This window comes from Bactrocera dorsalis, chromosome 3, assembly GCF_023373825.1.
Source record: "Bactrocera dorsalis isolate Fly_Bdor chromosome 3, ASM2337382v1, whole genome shotgun sequence".
In the NCBI taxonomy this organism is placed as follows: domain Eukaryota; kingdom Metazoa; phylum Arthropoda; class Insecta; order Diptera; family Tephritidae; genus Bactrocera; species Bactrocera dorsalis.
Window position 1 is genome coordinate 60,509,471 of NC_064305.1, and position 18,202 is coordinate 60,527,672.

General features: G+C 34.9%; 1 protein-coding gene across 9 annotated transcripts in view; it reads right to left on the reverse strand.

Moving 5' to 3' along the window:
- LOC105221940 (transient receptor potential cation channel trpm) overlaps positions 1–18,202 on the reverse strand; it is a 293,914-nt gene that overhangs the window by 180,554 nt on the left and 95,158 nt on the right. For 4 of the 9 annotated variants that reach the window (XM_049451699.1, XM_049451695.1, XM_049451696.1 and 1 more), the window contains exons 1-2: positions 12,355–12,495; positions 10,157–10,740 (exon numbers count right to left, since the gene is read on the reverse strand). In XM_049451699.1, the coding sequence (XP_049307656.1) occupies positions 10,157–10,204 (48 nt within the window). In that variant the 5' untranslated portion in view covers positions 10,205–10,740; positions 12,355–12,495. Of the gene's footprint in view, positions 1–644; positions 1,025–5,781; positions 5,893–10,156; positions 10,741–12,354; positions 12,505–18,202 lie in introns of those variants that run through there. The other 5 variants (XM_049451694.1, XM_049451693.1, XM_049451698.1 and 2 more) reach the window with 3 other exon arrangements.

Genomic DNA, 18,202 nt, shown 5'->3' on the forward strand with positions numbered 1-18,202 from the left:
GCATCCAGGCGACAACATTGGTGTGGCGTAGTTAAGAACCGGCCGACCGATTGCCTTGTAAGTTACCCACAATTTTTCTTTGTTCTTTTCTTAGGCGCTTCTCGCTTGAGGATTTTGTTGCAGCTTTGTACTTTGACGATAATAGCGGTCGTATGAGGAGTGAAGGAGAACCGAATGCAAAAGTGACTCTTAAAATTTTTATCTCAGTTTATATTAAGATCTCGTTTTTGCTTCCAGATGTCACATGTTCCTAAAATCCCTATTAGTGGTAGAGGTCTTCTTGAATTCATTTATCTATACACCCAGAAAAAATTTGGCTTCCTGGCTTTGGTTCTAACCTAGCCTAACCTCTTAACCGGCATCAATTAATCACTAAATTTATGGAAGATATAAATATTATATATATGCATATGTATATACTCTGGGATGACATAGTGGCGTTTAAGAGACCATACTATAAAATTATCAATTTTTGTATATTCTTCGGACCACCCTAATGAACATACAGACACACAAATACGAAATGTACGAATACTCATTAAATTGCGAATTAGTGTTTGTTTCGAAATTATTTCCCCACACACACAATATAAATACCAAGTACTTATGTTTTTAGCGCTAGTTAAACGCTTTTAATTACTTACAAATACCCAATTGGTGTGAAAGAACATTCTGCAGCGTCTGTTGGCCAAACTGTGGCGGCCGGCCACTTGTGGATTATTTTTTATTTGAGCGGAATTTCGTTTATTGTGCCGTTAATTGGATGTTGGCTGCGAAAGTGAGCGTAAACATGCTAAAAAGTGGCGCGGCGCGGCACGTGAAAAGTGGACGGACACAAAAACAAAAGCGAAAAAGCGAAAAGTTGAGGATTAAACAAATTACTTGAACGCGAAAGTCGATGAAAAGTTTTGCATGCAAATACACATTTCTCACAACAACACAACACGCTCAGTACTCCCAGTGCTGCGTTGACAGACTGAAAGCGAACGCTGTGACAAACGCTCACTCACTCACTCAACGCAATACAATTCGAATTGCCAATAAAAACAAACACACACACACACTCACATACATTCGAAATATTTGCGAAAAACAACAACAAGCAAAATGCACTGGAGAACATTTTTGCGATTAAAGGTGACAGAGTTGATTTGAGTAATCGAATTTTAGCTAGCAGACAGCAGCTGGTGTGCGTGAGCATTGACAGCGCTGATGGCTCTCATTGACCAATAATGACATATAATCAGAGATATATTTTCAAACAGTTGTGAAATTGTTTGAGAATAGCGTGAGAGAATTTCGTAGAACTGCAGGTGAGCAGGTGAAGTCTCGCTCTCAGCCAAATTGGAGCGCGATCGCTTATCAAAAATTGGCTTTGTTTTGCCTTCGCTAATCAGCTGTTATGGTGATATGAGTGGCGTACCGACTTTTTTATTGATTGATTAGCTTAATTTTGTACTTTTTTTTTAATTGAAATATAATTGCATACGCACATACTGCTATTTTTAGAAGGTGAGCCACAAATGGGCAAAAATTTTCTTAGAAAAACATGATATGAAATACATTAACAGCAAAAAACTTTATTCAGGACTCATAAATAAAAAAAATAGTGCTCTAGCTGCCACAAAAGTTGAAAATTTTTAAAGGCTCCATTTAAAAGCTTCAATCTTGTGCTCCAGTTCGCCTAAATGTGGTGCTTTTCTTGTTGTTAGTCTTCACCTCATTAGAGTACTCAAAACTTTAATACCATTGATCAAGATTCATGCAAACTTTTTATAGTCACGAAAAAACTTAAAAAGTTTTAGGTTTAGTTTTAACAGGGGTTTCAACTCATCACTTTATATGAAGACTCAGTAGTTTCTTTTTCACAGGTAGATAAGTTTTTAAGTTAATGCAATTACAAAGTTTTGAAAACCTTTTCTTGTAGCAACCAAAAAAGGTGTTGATCAACATGTAAAGGTGTAACAGGTCAATTGTAAGGCCCTGGCCTGACACAGATGTTAACCCTAACCTTCAAAGGCCGCATGTATAAATTTGACAGCTGTCGGCTTAATAGGTGATAAATCATATCGTTTTGAGTGAAGCCATTTTTGTTATTGTGAAAAAAATGGATAAAAAGGAATTTTTCGTGTGGATAAAATATTGTTTTTTAAAGGAAAAAAATACAGCTGAAGCAACGCCATGGCTTAGTGGCGAGTTTTCGGACACTGTCTCAGGAAAATCAACCATCAAGGGTCGTGGTGAAATGGGCACTGAAGACGGCGAACGCAGTGGGAGCCCAAAAGATGTTGCTACTGAAGAAAACATCAAAAAGGTTCACAAAATAATTTGACAAGACTGTAAAGTGAAGTTGTTCGAGATAGCAGCCATTCTAAAGATATAGACTAAATGTTTACATCATATAGTTCACGAATATTTGCATATGAGAAAGCTTTGTCCAAAGTGGGTGCCGTGCGAGCTCAAAAAAACACGACGAGTTGATGATTCGGAGCAATGTTTGGAGAAAGCGAAAGAAACCCGAGTTTTTGCGTCGATATATGACAAATGATGAAACATCACTACGAAGTCCAATCGACGGTCATCCCTGTAGACTGCACACGATGAACCCGCTGCAAAGAAATAGACGGCTGACAAGCTTACGACGTTTGTATTTTGGGATTCGCATGCAATAATTTTTATTGACTACCTTGACTACCAAAAAGAAACAACCGTCAACAACGACTTTTCAGCGACGTTATTGAACTGTTGTGAAGAACGAAATCGCCGAAAAACAGTCGCATTTCAAGAAAAGTGCAGCTTCAGCAAGACAATGCACAGTGTCACAAGTCAGTGAAAACGATGGAAAAAATCCATAAATTCAGTCAGATCTGACCCCTAGCGCCTATTTTCTATGCTTAGATATAAAGATAATTCTTGATGGAAAAAATTGTTCGTCAAATGAAGAGCTGATCGCCAAAACTGAGCCATATTTTAAAGCAAAAGACAAATCGTGCTATACAAATGATATCGAAAAGTTGGAGGGTCGCTATGATCAGTTTATAAACGTTTATACTGTAAAATAAAAAATCAGTTGGGACCATGGTAAGCAGGTATCTTTGCAGTCTAATTTCCATTCATTTTCACACCACAACATAAGAACATCAGAATAATGTGACGTACCGAATTTGCTTGAAATCGGTCTCATATTTCTTAAAATGGAGGATGTGCCACGCCCACTGTTCAATTTATACTGAGTCTTTCGAAACCCTGGACGTTTGTGAAATGTATACTTTAAACCTATTAGCACGCGGAACCACGCCCACTTTTTAGAAAGTTCTAAATTGCAAATTTGTATCTCACATTTGACATTTTGTAAGCTTGGCCATGGTCTGATTCTGCCTATCCGCTATAGCAACCGCCCTTGAAGGCCAAGGAATGCGTTTTGTTAGTTTCATTAAAATATTTCAAACTTTACTCAAGTTATCGCTTGAGCAGACAAACGGAAAGACCAACAGTCAAACGTCCAGATTTCAGCTATATATACTATATATATTTACATATATATATGTATATAATATCTATATCTATCTCAAACTGTTACATGAGCTCACCACAGATTAATGGAAGGTAATCACACACAAGCAACCAAAATAAAGAAAAAATAGGAGAAAAATAATAAGAAATATAATTTGATAAAAAAGGATAAGTTTGTCCTCCTTTTATGCTTTATACCAACATGTTGCAACATTATAAATATGAAGAAGTCGCCGCATGTTTTTTTATAGTATTTTAAGAGCGAAGTCGCATTCCACATAATTTCTTCCAGAAGGGGACCTTATCGATTAGACTAAAACAGGAGAAGTGACTTCTATCCAACAAGCAGGCTGCTCCGAAATACAACTTCCTTCAAAAAAAAGGTGTGAAGCAATACTAGACCAGAGTATGATCTCTTTATCAGAAGCATCAAATCAAGCTAACTTGTTGTAACAAAAAAAGTTGTAGCCTACGATATCCTTTTGACCCAAAGTGGAACGTCAGAAGTCATCTGTATTACTTGCTTTTAAGAAGGTTCATCACATGATACATATTCTACCTACCCTATAAGCACACATGCGATGAGGTTACAAATCTTGTCGGACGAAATTTGAGCTTAATATTAAGCACTTCAGCACATTTATGGTAGGCTCAAAGCGCTTCGTCGAGCTATAAGGGTTTCGTTATCCAGATCTAAGAGTTACGAGATCAATAAAGAGCCAGCGTTCACAGCTGCATAAGAGTGATCCTACTTTGCCTTTGGAGCGACAATTAATCCTAACCTAACAGCTGAAAATTAAGAGTATGACTATGCGGAAAAATGACACAGTTTGTAACATTTGAAAGGAAACATCGGAAATCCTATAAAATATGTATTTCAATGATCAGCGCGCCGAGCTGAGTCGATTTATTAAGCCCGTCTGTCTGTCAGTATATACGCTAACTAAACACTCAGTTTTTAAAATATCAAGTTGAAATTTTGTACACGCCCTTTTCTACCCAAGAAGCTGCTAATTTGTCAGAACCGACTCTATTGGACTACTATAGCATATAGCTGTCATACAAACTGAACGATCGGATTCAAGTGCTTGTATGGAAAACTTTTTCATTTGAAAAGACATCTTCACCAAATGTGACTTGGATTATTTTTCAAGGCAGCGCTGCAATCTCCGATACAATTTTTTTAATCGGATCACTATAACGTATAGCTGCCATACGAACTGATCGATCAAAATCAAAGTAAGGAAAATTAAGAAAGGTGAAGGATTCAGTGAAGCCGAAGTTAACGTTTTTTTTTTTTGTTTTCTGGAAAATTTTGTAAACTCGTTCTCAATAAAGCCACTTAAATGAAAGAACAAAATCAAACTTAGAAACAATAACAATGTGAGCGGTTATTTTCAATTTGGCCAGCCAGTGTTGGCAACGCTTTGATATAAATTTCTTTTTAATAATAACTTATCTACAAATCATATAATTTTCTTACATATATTTTACTTAATGCTAAAAAATACAATATAACAAATATATTTAGCAAAATTTACAGCTAAAAGCCCAACAACAATTACTGCCTACGTAAAAAGCTCTAGCAAAAAAGGGAATTTATGAATCTCGTTTTCCTTAAATATATAAACGTTGCAAATAATTGCAAAATAATTACATTGGCATTGAAATAATATAGCTTTAATTACTACATAAACAGCTAACGGTATACATATGACATTTTCCACATATTCTGCACAAATATTTGCTTTATTAACAAATGCAAATTATAATTACTTCAAATTCATTAAAATGCTACGCCAAATGGACTAAGATTTGACGATTTATGTACATATGTATGTATTAACATAAAATCTGTGTATACATATTATATATACGCATGTGTATTTGTGGCTTATATACATTTGCGTGTATGTGTGTCTATTTTCGCATAAATAGCTCAGCTGGGTTTCCCATGTGCACACACCTTTATACATATATATGTACATATATACAACATAGTAGCTACAAAACAACTAATAATTTAACAATATTTTCCATGAAAAGTGTGTATACATACAGCTACATAAACCCATATGTGTGTGGGTAAGCAGCTATGCGGTATTTTCAGGCGTTGCACAGCCACATGCCACATTTTTTCTGTTTTTTTTTTTCTTCTGCTTTTGAACTTAGCTATTTCTCGTGTTATTATCATTTTTCTACAAACACACACACACACTGAGATATACTACATATGTGTGTATGTGTTCTCGCCGTTTTTATACTTACGTAGGTCGCATAGAGTGTGGTCACATTGAAGTAAACGTGCTTCTTCCACATGGAGCTGAGTCTGCCGCCCGCCTGCTTGGCATTCTGGCATCTTATTAGACTTGTATACCACTACAGTTGCGAATATGTGTGTATATTTACATGTGTATAATTGTAATATTCAACAAAATCATTAAGAGGGGATTTTTCAGTGATATATATTTATGTGTATGAAACCGCGCAAATCAATAAATACAATAAAAATAATACTAAATAATTCAAAAAATATTTTAAAAATTATTTTAAAATCTATTACAACGCTGCTGGGTTGCTTTTCCATATTTTTACTTTCGAATGCATATTTATTTGGCATACAAATTATAAATAAATTCGCACTAAGCACTTAAGACAACTAATACAGTTATATAAGGTCAGCATAAAGGCATAATAGCATTATATACTACTATTTAGCGTTATCTACTAAATATTACTGCTATCTACTACTTACAAATCATACCAAATACTGCAACACCACAATTCATCATTAATTTCACAACACGCCTAAAAGTAGTCTACACTTAGCAATGGCAGAGTTGACATATTCGAATTATTTATTACTAATTACTATAATCAATAGATAAAATGCATAATAAATCACTACTTAATTACAGGTTAATCATTTTATTAGTACTAAAGAGAGTAACTGTAAACTAGAGCAGCCAAATAGACAGCTGTTTTGCGCGCTCTAATACCAACATATGACGTTATCAATGTGCAACGTTAGAGAGAGAGAGACGGCAAACGGCAGAGTAGAGAGCAAAATAATAAAAGCAGTTTGGTTGTTAGAATAGTAGCAAGTGAATTGTTCTTATAAGTGTGATGAGAGAGAGTTTTGGTAATGATATTCTTGTAAATGTGATGAGAGAGAGAGAGAGATAGTTATGGTAGTGATGTTGTAAAAGAGCGAAAATACAAATCAGCTGTTTTTGTTAGAGGAGTAACCCTTGTATGAGTTTTTTCATTAATTGTATTCTAATACGCTTTCTAACGAAAATGGCTGTTCTAGGTTCTCTCCGCTTTTGATGTAATGATAGCGGAGTGAGAAATGTACATATGTATTATATAATTTTTTATATTACATAAAAAGTATATGTGATAAAGTGTTAGAGTAATTTTTATAATAGAGAAGATAATGGCATCGAATTGGTAGAAAATGAAAAATGTTGATGTCATAATCTGTTTATCAATGTTTATCAATATGAATTATTATGTCTCTCACTGTGGAATCTTCAAAATTAAAAACACTAGTGATCGTAGTGACAATATGACATCCTAATCAGCGCCCTGAAAACTGGGTAAACATTTTCAGTACCAATTGGCAGTGTGGTATGGACACACTAACCTCCTTGGTAGGGTTCGAGGCCCATCTAAAACCTCTACCGTACTATGTGCACGGCACCAGCTTGCAATGCAACTTCACATTTGAACTGTTGAGTTTCCACACAACTCTGGACTGGCGGCCAGGATCTTAGTCGCCTCTTACGACAGGCATGCCTTACCGCGGGTATATTCGGTTTCCTACCCTACCCGCAGGGGGAAGATCGTAGTGACAATATGACATCCAAATATCTCTATTTAAGTTTTATAAGTTTTTTTTTTTGTAATTTAAATAAATAACTGAGGTTTTTTGAGTGCGCCAGAATGTAGAATACACTTTTGTATACCATTATTTGGATTTGAAATCTCTGTCTCAAAAAAGAATGATTAGCAGCTAGGTTGAACCAAAAAATACTATTAACGCATAGATAGTAGAGAAAGTGTTGCTCAAATGATTGATAAATGGTACTAATAACTTCCAGAACAGTAAGTATGCTAGAGTAAGAAGATACCGGATTCTAAAAAGTGCTGAAGGTGCGGTGAATTCATAAAAAATTGGTGTATGAAACTCCACAGAATCATAGAGATGCAGGAACATGATTCTAAAGCATTATTTACATCCATAAAAGTCAAATAGTTTCATGTTGTGAGAGAGCGACCAAAGTATTCTTCGACTTTCAATGGGACTCGACCTAAGTTTAAACCTGTTTTATATACGAAATTAGAGATACCGTCAAAGCAAAATAATTCTTTATTTTCGCTGCTTTTGAAATTGATCTACAAAGATAATTATTAATTTTGGGTTAGAGTCTAAGTTTGCTGAATCAAAAATAAAACATAATAAGAAATATGGTCGAGGATATTTTCAGTAATAAACTCAAATCTGAAACTTTGTAGAAAAGCGGTAAGAAGTCATTAAAACCTGGAAGTCCACCAAACAATTATATTTTTCAGCATTTTCCACAATCTATTTTCCAAATTTAACTCTAAGTGTGGAAAGTTTTATCGCTATGTAAAAGACTATCTTGAAACAAGAAGTCACCACTTTATTATGAAAAGGACCAGTGTTGCGACATAATAATCCACATTTAGGTACTAAGACAATTGACACACATAATGTAATCGTATGCTCACTATGTGATATAAACTCGAGTTTAAGAACATTTATGAAGTATATTTATCAAGTTGTTTGAAAAACTTTGAGTTTAATTTGAAAATTATTTACCTGAGGTGCCAGGTAATAGTGCACAGCCAAAACTCGAGTTTAAGATTCGGAGTTTTTGAACGCCTGTTTATTATAAGCTTAAGGTGCTTAATAAACTCTGAGTTAAATATGAAAGTTTTGTTTTTTAGCAGCTTTGTGGACGATGGTGAACGACAGTGAGCTGTCTTAACTCAATTTCAAGATTTTGAATTTATGGACAGTTTTTAATTTTGCAAAATTAAGAAAAATGTTCAGAGTGGTGTTTAAGAAACTCTGAGTTAACTCTGAAATTATTTTAAATTTAGAAGATTGCTGGAATTAAATTAATTTATAGTTAGAGGTTTCATATTTTTGCCAAATAGCGAAAAATGTTCAGAGTGGTGTTTAAGAAACTCTGGGTTTAATTCGAAAATGTTGTTGTCAGAAAAAGTGTGTTTGCGAACAAATAATTAAGAGGCAAAAACTAAAGCCAAAGTTTTAAGTACTTCATCGACATCGACTTGCGACATAATAGTGTTTCTTTTCCATAAACACCAAAAGCGAGTTACGGAATTTTTTTGGGGTAAACTACACTTTTTTATAGTAGAGTTTAAAAATAAACATCAGAAAGCGAGTTAGCCACTTGGTTTTTGCAATCAACTTCACTTTTTAGTACAAAAGTTTAATGATAAACTCCAAAAGATACAATAAACTCGAGTTTTTTTGTAGTAAAGTTTAATGATAAACACCAAAAAGCGAGTTAATGGGTAGTTTTTTGCAATCAACTTCACATTTTTGTAGTAAAATTGTATGATAAACTCCAAAAGATACAATAATCTCGAGTTTTTTTGTAGTAGTGTTTAATGATAAACACCGAAAAGCGAGTTTTTTCCTATCAACTTCACATTTTTGTAGTAAAATTGTATGATAAACTCCAAAAGATACAATAATCTCGAGTTTTTTTGTAGTAGTGTTTAATGATAAACACCGAAAAGCGAGTTTTTTCCTATCAACTTCACATTTTTGTAGTAAAATTGTATGATAAACTCCAAAAGAAGCAATAAACTCGAGTTTATGGAACAACGTGAACGAAATATTAGTAGTAAATGAAGGGTTAACCGCTAAAAGTAGTTGAGTGATAAGAGAAATGAAAAAAATGGATGGATGGATTGGTATAGAATAGGTTAGTAATAGGTTAGTCGTATATAAATGAAAGGATTAAGTAGATACTTTTCAATGTAAATGCAATATTTATATGTGATATAGTATATAAGTATGTATAATTATAAAGTTTATATGTAATAAAATTTAGCAAATCTTAGTAACTCATGATAATGTTCTGCAAGTATAGAAGACTAAAGTGGAGAAAAGAGTTTATATAAGAGTCATATGCAAAAGTATTTATGTAATTATGCAAGTATATAGTGTGTATTTATAAAAGCAATCAAGGTGTAGTTATACATAAGTAGTATAGTAGGCAGCAGTAGCTAGTGTATAAAGAAGTGTACAGATTCAGTTTGGTTTTTGGATTTTTTGTAAGCATTGGCAAATCATGGCTACGCGCGACGAAACTGCCAACAAAGCGAAAGTGCAAAAAATAGTGTAAATAAAAAACTAGTAGCTGTATATAGGGGAAAGTGTGACAGTGTATATATATGTGATAGTTTATGTGTGGTGTGTGTGGGTAAGGAAGGAGGTAGGGATTTCAAATTGTAGCAAATATAAATAAAGGGTGGCATACGGTAAATATATATATATATATATAAGGATATTTTTGTTGCAGGTTGCATGTCGCATTGCACTACTACTCAAACTACATTTGGGAACAATGCTTACCGGCTTTGCTTTTGGCTTCTGTTTTGCCTGTCGCTTCTGCTTCAACATATTCCAACGCCAAAGCACCGAATATTGCGGAATCTTTGCAGCGACTTGTCGTGCGCACCAACACTAATACACACACACACAGAAGCGAGCCTAGTAAGGCGGTTGTTGTTGGTGTTGTTGTATGCGATGAGTGTTGACGCTGCCGCTGATTATTGAGCTGATGCTGTTGTTGGTGACGAAGTTGATGACACGTCGCAAGCGACTATCAGCCTACAACAACAATTATGTATGCCGCTGAGGCGATTTGCATGCGACGGAGTATGTTGGGTGTGTGCGTGAATTGACGTTGTACGTTGTTTTGAGCTGTGTTGCACCTACAGTGTTAATTTAGTTTCGTCGTATGCGCTGTCTGCTTTGCTTTGTGCTTCGTCGTTTGATTACTTAGCAGCTTCCTTTTTGTTTTTTGTAATTTTTTTCTTCTAATTTCTGTTTTGCGCTCCTTCACACGCGTGTTCTGCGCTCCTGTTCAGTACCTCTGTTGCAGTTGGTAGCCGACGCAGCGTTTGTGTGCTTTATGGCATGTCTGTGTGGCAGTTCTTTACGCCGAATGCGCAGCGGCAACGAGTAACGAAAGCAAAAAACGAAATGGAAAATGAGTTCAAGGTATGGTAATTTCACGTTGAGTAGTTTTACTGTGGAATTTGGGGTGTGTGCAAAAACTAGACGCGGTGTCGCATGTGGAAAAAGAGATTTCATTGCATGTGTGTGGGTATATATGTAATTTTTAGCGCGTTGCAGACAGGTTGCACGCTTATGTTTCCATGTCCTGTGTTAATTGGATTTAGCTCCATGTATAGTTTTTGCAAGCATTGCACTATATCAGAGTAATTTAAAAAAAAAAATAAATTTTTTGAAGCAATTTTAATTTTACTTAACACTACTTCGAAATTCCACGAGAGCTTACGAGTCCTAGAAAATAATATTTCAAAATATCACATAGGTTACTAGTCCTGAAAAATATTTGCGGTGCAAGTTGAAGCAGTCCTTGAAACAAATAGCTATTTCAAGCATAAAATTGTTATATTTTCATACTCGGCGGCGGTTTGAATGCCAAAAAACCATTGTTGCAAGAAAAAAATAATTATTTTTCAACATTTTACTATCCAATGCTGTATTTTTAAACAATACTTTGCCAATATTCGTCGAATATAAGAAAATAAATTGAAATTTCCAATCAATTTTAATTTTTTTAACTCTATTTTCGAGCACCACGGCGTGTTGCATGCCCCAAATTATTGTTTTTGCTGCAAGTTGAAGTGGCCTTCAAAACAAACAAGTGTCTTTCAGCTCCAAATGTCCGCATATTATTCCATAACGCTGTATTTTTAAATAATATTCATCTTTTCGGGCAATATTCTCTGATATTTATTGCCTTTCTCTCTGCAAATTATCACAAATTAGCGTAACTCCAAGTAAAAACGTTGAAACAGTTCTCCGTAGCACACTACAGGTATCATCGTACATTGTACCAAGCGCTCTTTCGCCATTGTAAAAATATTGCAGCACTCTTTAAATAATTTTAAATATTTTTTCTTCACATTTTTTCACTCGTCCTGCACTTAATTAAATGTTACGCATACGCAGTGTCGCACCTCGTGCGCGCTTGTTAGTAAAATTCACGCATAAAAGAAGCGTAGAGGACAACACAACTGCTTGTATGAGTTAATTAACAAAAACACGTGTTTTTCAGCAACACACAATGCACAATGTTTTTCAGTATTTACTCTTTCTCGCTTACATAACATTTAAAAGTGCACGCTTTTAAGCGCTTGAGTAGTCATTAAAGTGACAAAAAACACAATTTCAACACAGAAACATTTTTGCTATAAATTTCAATTTTTTCGTGTTTTTTTTTTAATTTTTTAGTAAATATGTTAAATCGTTTACGCACCACAAACGTTGTTATTGTTATTGTTTAATTTGATTTTTTTAAGGTTAATAAAATATACGCAGATAATGACGGATTTTTAATACAATGAAATACCTTTTACCGCTCGGACAAACATTAAGAGTTAATGTTTTTTAGTCGCATCCTGCTTCACAGGCAACTTCGTGTGGTTTGTGGCATAAAAACTTCACAATATGCCGTTATTATGTGTAAATATGTATAAAAATATATATGTGTATGGGTGTGTGTGTGTAAATGTTACCTTCTTTGGCTTCTTCAGTGAGACGGTACGCGAGTACTGATGATACACCTGCACATGATTCGAAGTGAATTTACCCAACATTGGTTTTGACGTTTGATTTACAACACGCTGACGTTTTGCCTAATGAAAACCACGATGGAAAATGGGAATCTGCAAGTGAAAGAAATAGAAAAATTATTTGTAAAACTTTTTGCTGAGGAAAAATATGGTTAGAGCGGGAAACTGGCACTTATTTCATAGATGTACCACAAAATGTCAATCATACGCACTGTGGCACCTTTTACAACAATGCATTATTACTAGCAAGGTACTCAAAAAGTTGTAGCAAACAATAAAACGTAATATATGAATTAATCCGCATATCTTTAAGCCATACCAGTGATTGAGATAAAGTTAGTGACATAAAAAACCCCATTAGGTTGCGATAGATGCATACCACACAGTTTGAGAAAACGATCTTATTTAAATATAAAACCAAATGAGGCGAAAAAACTACACTTGTAACATATTACGGAAGTGGAGGACTTCACTTTAAAATTATAATCATTTCGAACAGCTCCTAAAAATAAACGAATGCGCTTAAGAGTCAGAGGCACGAAAAACTGATAATTTCCAGTATTTTTTTTTTTTTTGCATTATATCGTGTTATTTTACAAAAGTAGTAATATTGCATTATTCTAGAATGTGTTGACTTGAAGTCACGAAAACTTCAAAAACAAAAAATTATATTTTCAAAGTTATAGCTGTTTGTGTTGACCCAGTTCCAAAAAAGGTACAACCATAAGTCCTTGGAGAGTCATCCAAAATCAATCGGAGAAAAAAAAATAGATAATCCCAGACCTGATCGAAGGATTTTATTTATTTTTTTTTTTTCAAAAATTAACAAAATGGCGGCCTCAAGAAATTTTTGGGAAAAAAATCAACAGTTAATTCGTCTTAAAACATCGAAATTTTTGAAAAAAAAATCTTCTTCGATCAAGCCCGAGTTTATTATGTATTCTAAAAGCTGTATAAATTTTATTAAAATCTATTGAGCGGTTTTCGAGTTACAGTTGTCACCAGTTCAAAAAACATAGTTTTGAGAAAAACCCGTTTAAAGTTTGCCTCTTTGCTTTGAAGTGCCCGAGCTCTTTTTGTTATTTGTCAGAGTAAATTTTTAAGATATTATACTTAACGAAAATGCAAAAAAAAATATTTTTTTGAAAATTCTAACTACCCATTACCCCTTTAGTTGTATTTGAAAATCTCTTAATATTGCGAAATGAAATGAAAAAGTAAAAATAAAAAAAATTTAGGACTTTAGTTGACGTTATTTTAGCACACTTATCATGTGTAGAAGTCAAGCAGTTCACATATTCATTAATTTAAAATAATTACTTTATAAACTCAAAAAAAAGTTGTTCATACGCCATGTAGCTCCAAGTAATTTATGCAAGCTTGTGGCCAAAATTTCGAAAACATCTGCTGAATTCCTGTTCTCTGAAGGACTTATAATGTTTACAATTTATAGGATCTTGATATATATCGAAATATAATAAATAAGTTATTGACATCGATCTTTGATCTAATCGCAGCAAATCGATTATTTATTAAAGACCAACTTTAATTTTCTAATTGGGAAGTGTATTTTACTATTGGGTAGTTTTAAGTACAACCAGCAATGAAGAATAATCTTCGAGAGAAACTCTATATATTGCTATAATTTTTATAAATTATTGAAAAAGGCAACATTTAATCACACATTTTATAGTGATCCAACTCTCATTTCATAAATTTATATGTATGTTGCCTTTTACATTTCGAGAGTTGCCACAACAATTGCTGCAATCCAGCAACTCACAACTTTATCGTAAAATTGATGTTATATATACTCAGAACATTTTGACATAGGAGCACTATTTATGTTATTTACACTAACTCAAAATATTCATCTCGGCCAAAATTGGAATGAAGTTGTCAACATTTTCGCGCAATTACTTTTTACATCTCTCGGCGTGGATTATCTCAGCAAAATGTACATGCATGGACTGAATTCAATTTTTGACGATGAAGCTCAAATTCAGTCGGAGTCGTAGATCACTTTAGGATGAATTTTTTGAAGGTCGTCCAAAATCTGCTGCCTCGAATAATATTAATGCTACGCAGAAACTGATATTGCAAGATATCGAGAGATAGAAGCAACTATAGGCATTAGGGGGATCAGCATTCATTCAATATTGTATGTAAATTTGAAAAATTGCATGTAAAATAGAAAAAACATATATTGGAGTACGCACATTTTGACAATCGCTCAAAAAAGGCTCATGTCGTTTGGTGGAGATAAACGTTATAAAAAAATTTGGTAGCCGTGATTCGAAATAAGTCTATGATAACGAGACTGGTGTTGTATAGTAGACTTAGACGTATTATACCGAAAGTAAATAGCAATCGCCTGTATGGGCGTTTCCAGACTAGACGAATCAAATAAAAGTGTTTCGCGCACGAAACACTTCCACGCAAATGGTGGCTTGTTTGTTTGGAAATACTGGACATGTCGCAACCATACCACTGGAACAACTCTGAACAATAAATTCCAAGTGATATCATCTGTTTTCCACATGTCTTAAAAAAATCAGGAAGATCAATCGCCGAAGACCTCTTCACCACGATAATTCAAGCTCTCACACATCGTCTAAAACAGCTGCATTTTTCAGCATTCAAAACATCAATCTAATGAGTAGTTTAGCGTATAGTCTGAACTTGGCACCGAATGACTTCTTATTATTCTCATATCTAAAAAAATAAAGTGGTCAACGTTTTTCGACACCTCAGGAGGTGGTTGATAGGTTCAAAAGACGTATTTTGGAGATCCCTCAATCAGAAAGGCAAAAGTGCTTCAAAAATTTGTTCAAATGCATGCAAAAGGGTATAGACAAATATATTGTAAACAATAAAGCAGTTTTAGATGATTAAAACTTGTTTTTGTTCTCTAATTTCGAAATATATCACAAAGGACAAACCTTAGCTATATACCAAAAACAACATTTTCACATCATTATTATCGCCTTCCAAATACGCTCCTCCTTAGACAATATAAGCCAACACTCAATTTAATTTTCCATGTACTTGTTTAAACTTTGACTGGGATGACCTTCAGTGCCTTAAGCGAGTTTTAGTCTCTTTCATTTGTGGTCTTTTTGGAGCACTATTCTCTAAATTTTTGGCCAGGTTTGATGTCATATTCGTTAAATCACGTCTCGTCACCAATAATGAGCCTTTTTATGAAGGTATGCTCTTGAGCTAAGTTGCCAAGAATCTCTTTTCTGACCTCTACCCGAAGTCGCTTTTGTAAAAGATTTTAATATTGTGATACAAGTCTAGTATTGACATGCTTTATACTAAACAAAAACCAAATTGCTCTAAGCGGATCAATATGAGATGTGGAGAGCTTCTGCCATCTCTCTAATGCTAACAGCAAGGTGGATGGATGACTTTCATAATGCCATTAAAATACTACTGTAACTGATAAAGTCGACGCCACAAAACACTTCTGACAGAATTTCGACGATTCTGTACCCGTAATTCTATTGGAAATCCATTGGAAACATTTCCAGTACACTCTTTACTCAGCTATTAAGCGGTATTTTTATGAAAGCACGAAATTCCAAAAAAAAAGTTTTTTTTAAATATTCGCCAAAATCACTTTAATTGTAAAAGTCAATATTAACATGTCTTTATTAAGAGATAAAAACACTTTTCATGGAAGTAAACTCTTAAGAGCATTTTAATGAAGATTTGCTTACACACGTATACATATGTATGTATGTACATATGTGTATCTACTATACATATAAATATCTTGTGAGGAGGTAATTGACTCCCACGGTATTTCCCTTAACTTTAACAATATATGTCTGTACGATTATGTCAGCATTACAGAGAATGAACAACGAGATTTTTGCTCTCAAACATTCTCAGCAATTACTTTTAATTGCAGCGTTTCGTTTGTGTTTTAACAACAACAGGTCATTCATACAGGCGCCCTTTAGCGTGTATATATGTACATATGTAAATTTAAAGATGGTTAAAAATAAAAGGCCAATAGGAAAAAAAATCATATTCATGCTGTCTGAACGGTACAAACAGAATTCCTTTTTGCATCGGATTGTGTCTAATGATGAAAAATTGGCCTATTACCACAAGATTAGACGAAAAACCGGACCAACCAGCGAAGTAAACAGAAAAGACCATAACATCACGGCAATGCTCTGTATTTGGAGCGATCAGAAAGGCGTTATGTTGTGTTATGAGACTAGAAGACCGGTTGAAACAATAAGTGAGGAATGTCCGACACCACACCTCATCGATTGAAGCTAGCGATTGGCGAAAAGCTTCGAACTTAAGTATCGAATTTGAATTTTCCTCTATCGCCTTACGCCTAAGACCTTAACCCTTCTGACTACCGTTTGTACCGAACAATGCAGAAAGCCCTTCCTGGAAAAGGGTTCACATTACACCTGGGAATCAAAAATTGGCGGAGTTCTTTTAGAATGTAATCCACAAATAAGCAGAAAGATAGTAAAATGTTATAGCTTTAGATGGATAATACTTTTAATAATAATATTTTATTTAGTAAATGTTTGAGAAAGGAAATTGAACGAGCCCACTGTAGGACCCAATAAAAAAGCAAACACCCTTACGCTTTGGAATTTGTAATTTGTTTCAGCTCTGGTTTATGTTCTGTTTGGATGCGATATATGTGACATAAATTGCAATTGCTGTGTGTCAATTGCCAATTTCCTCGAGGCGTAGGTATTTTTAGACTTGTTCTGGGTTTAATGGCAAGTTTAAGAAAACTTCAGGTTTTTATTATTGATTACTGAGAAACCGGAACGCAACCAGCTTGAAAAGCTAGCCGATAGGGGTAATGCCCGAAAAATCCACGAAAAGATACGTGGACAAACAAAAGGTTTCAAGACCGGAGCACTCTTTTGTAGAATCCCAAGGGTGATCTAGTGACTGATGCTCAGAGCATACTAAAATTATGGAGGTAACACGTCTCCAGCCTGCAGAATGGCAGTGAAAGGATAACACCAGGAGAAGGCGAACCCAACTACTCAATCAAAGACGATAGACCAGACTTCCCATTGCTCGACTATGAAAAAGTTCGAATAGCAATTACCCGTCTGAAGAACAGCAAAACGGCGGTGGCCGATGGATTGCCTGCCGAGCTATTCAAACACGGCGACGAAGAACTGATAAGGAACATGCATCAGCTTCTTTGTAGAATAAGGTCGGTCAAAAGTATGACCAACTTGGAACTTAAGTTCCTCTGCTCAATCCACAAAAAGGAAGACCCCAAAATCTGCGCCAACTACCGTGAGATAAGCTCCTCAACATCGCGTATAAGGTTCTATCGAACGTATTGTGTGAAAGATTAAAGCCCACCGTCAGCAAACTGATTGAACCTTATCAGTGTGGCTTCAGACCTGGCAAATCAACAACTGAGCAAATGTTCACCACGAGCAAAATATTTGAAAAGATCACGAAAAGAAGATCGACACACACGACCTCTTCGTCGACAGTCATAACTTCGATGCCGTAGGCAATTTCATCTATTTTGGAATCAGCATTAGCTGTAACAACAATGTCAGCCTCGACATCCAAACTTTACAAGTCACTCACAGTACAGGACGGGGATCCTGCTATATGATACAGAGACATGGACGATGACAACATCTAATGAGTCGGCGATATGAGTTTTCTAGAGAAAGGTTCTGCGGAAGATAAGTGGCCCTTCGCACATTGGCAGCAGCGAATAGCGCAACCGATGGAACGATAAGATACAAGGTATTCAGTGAAGGTCATG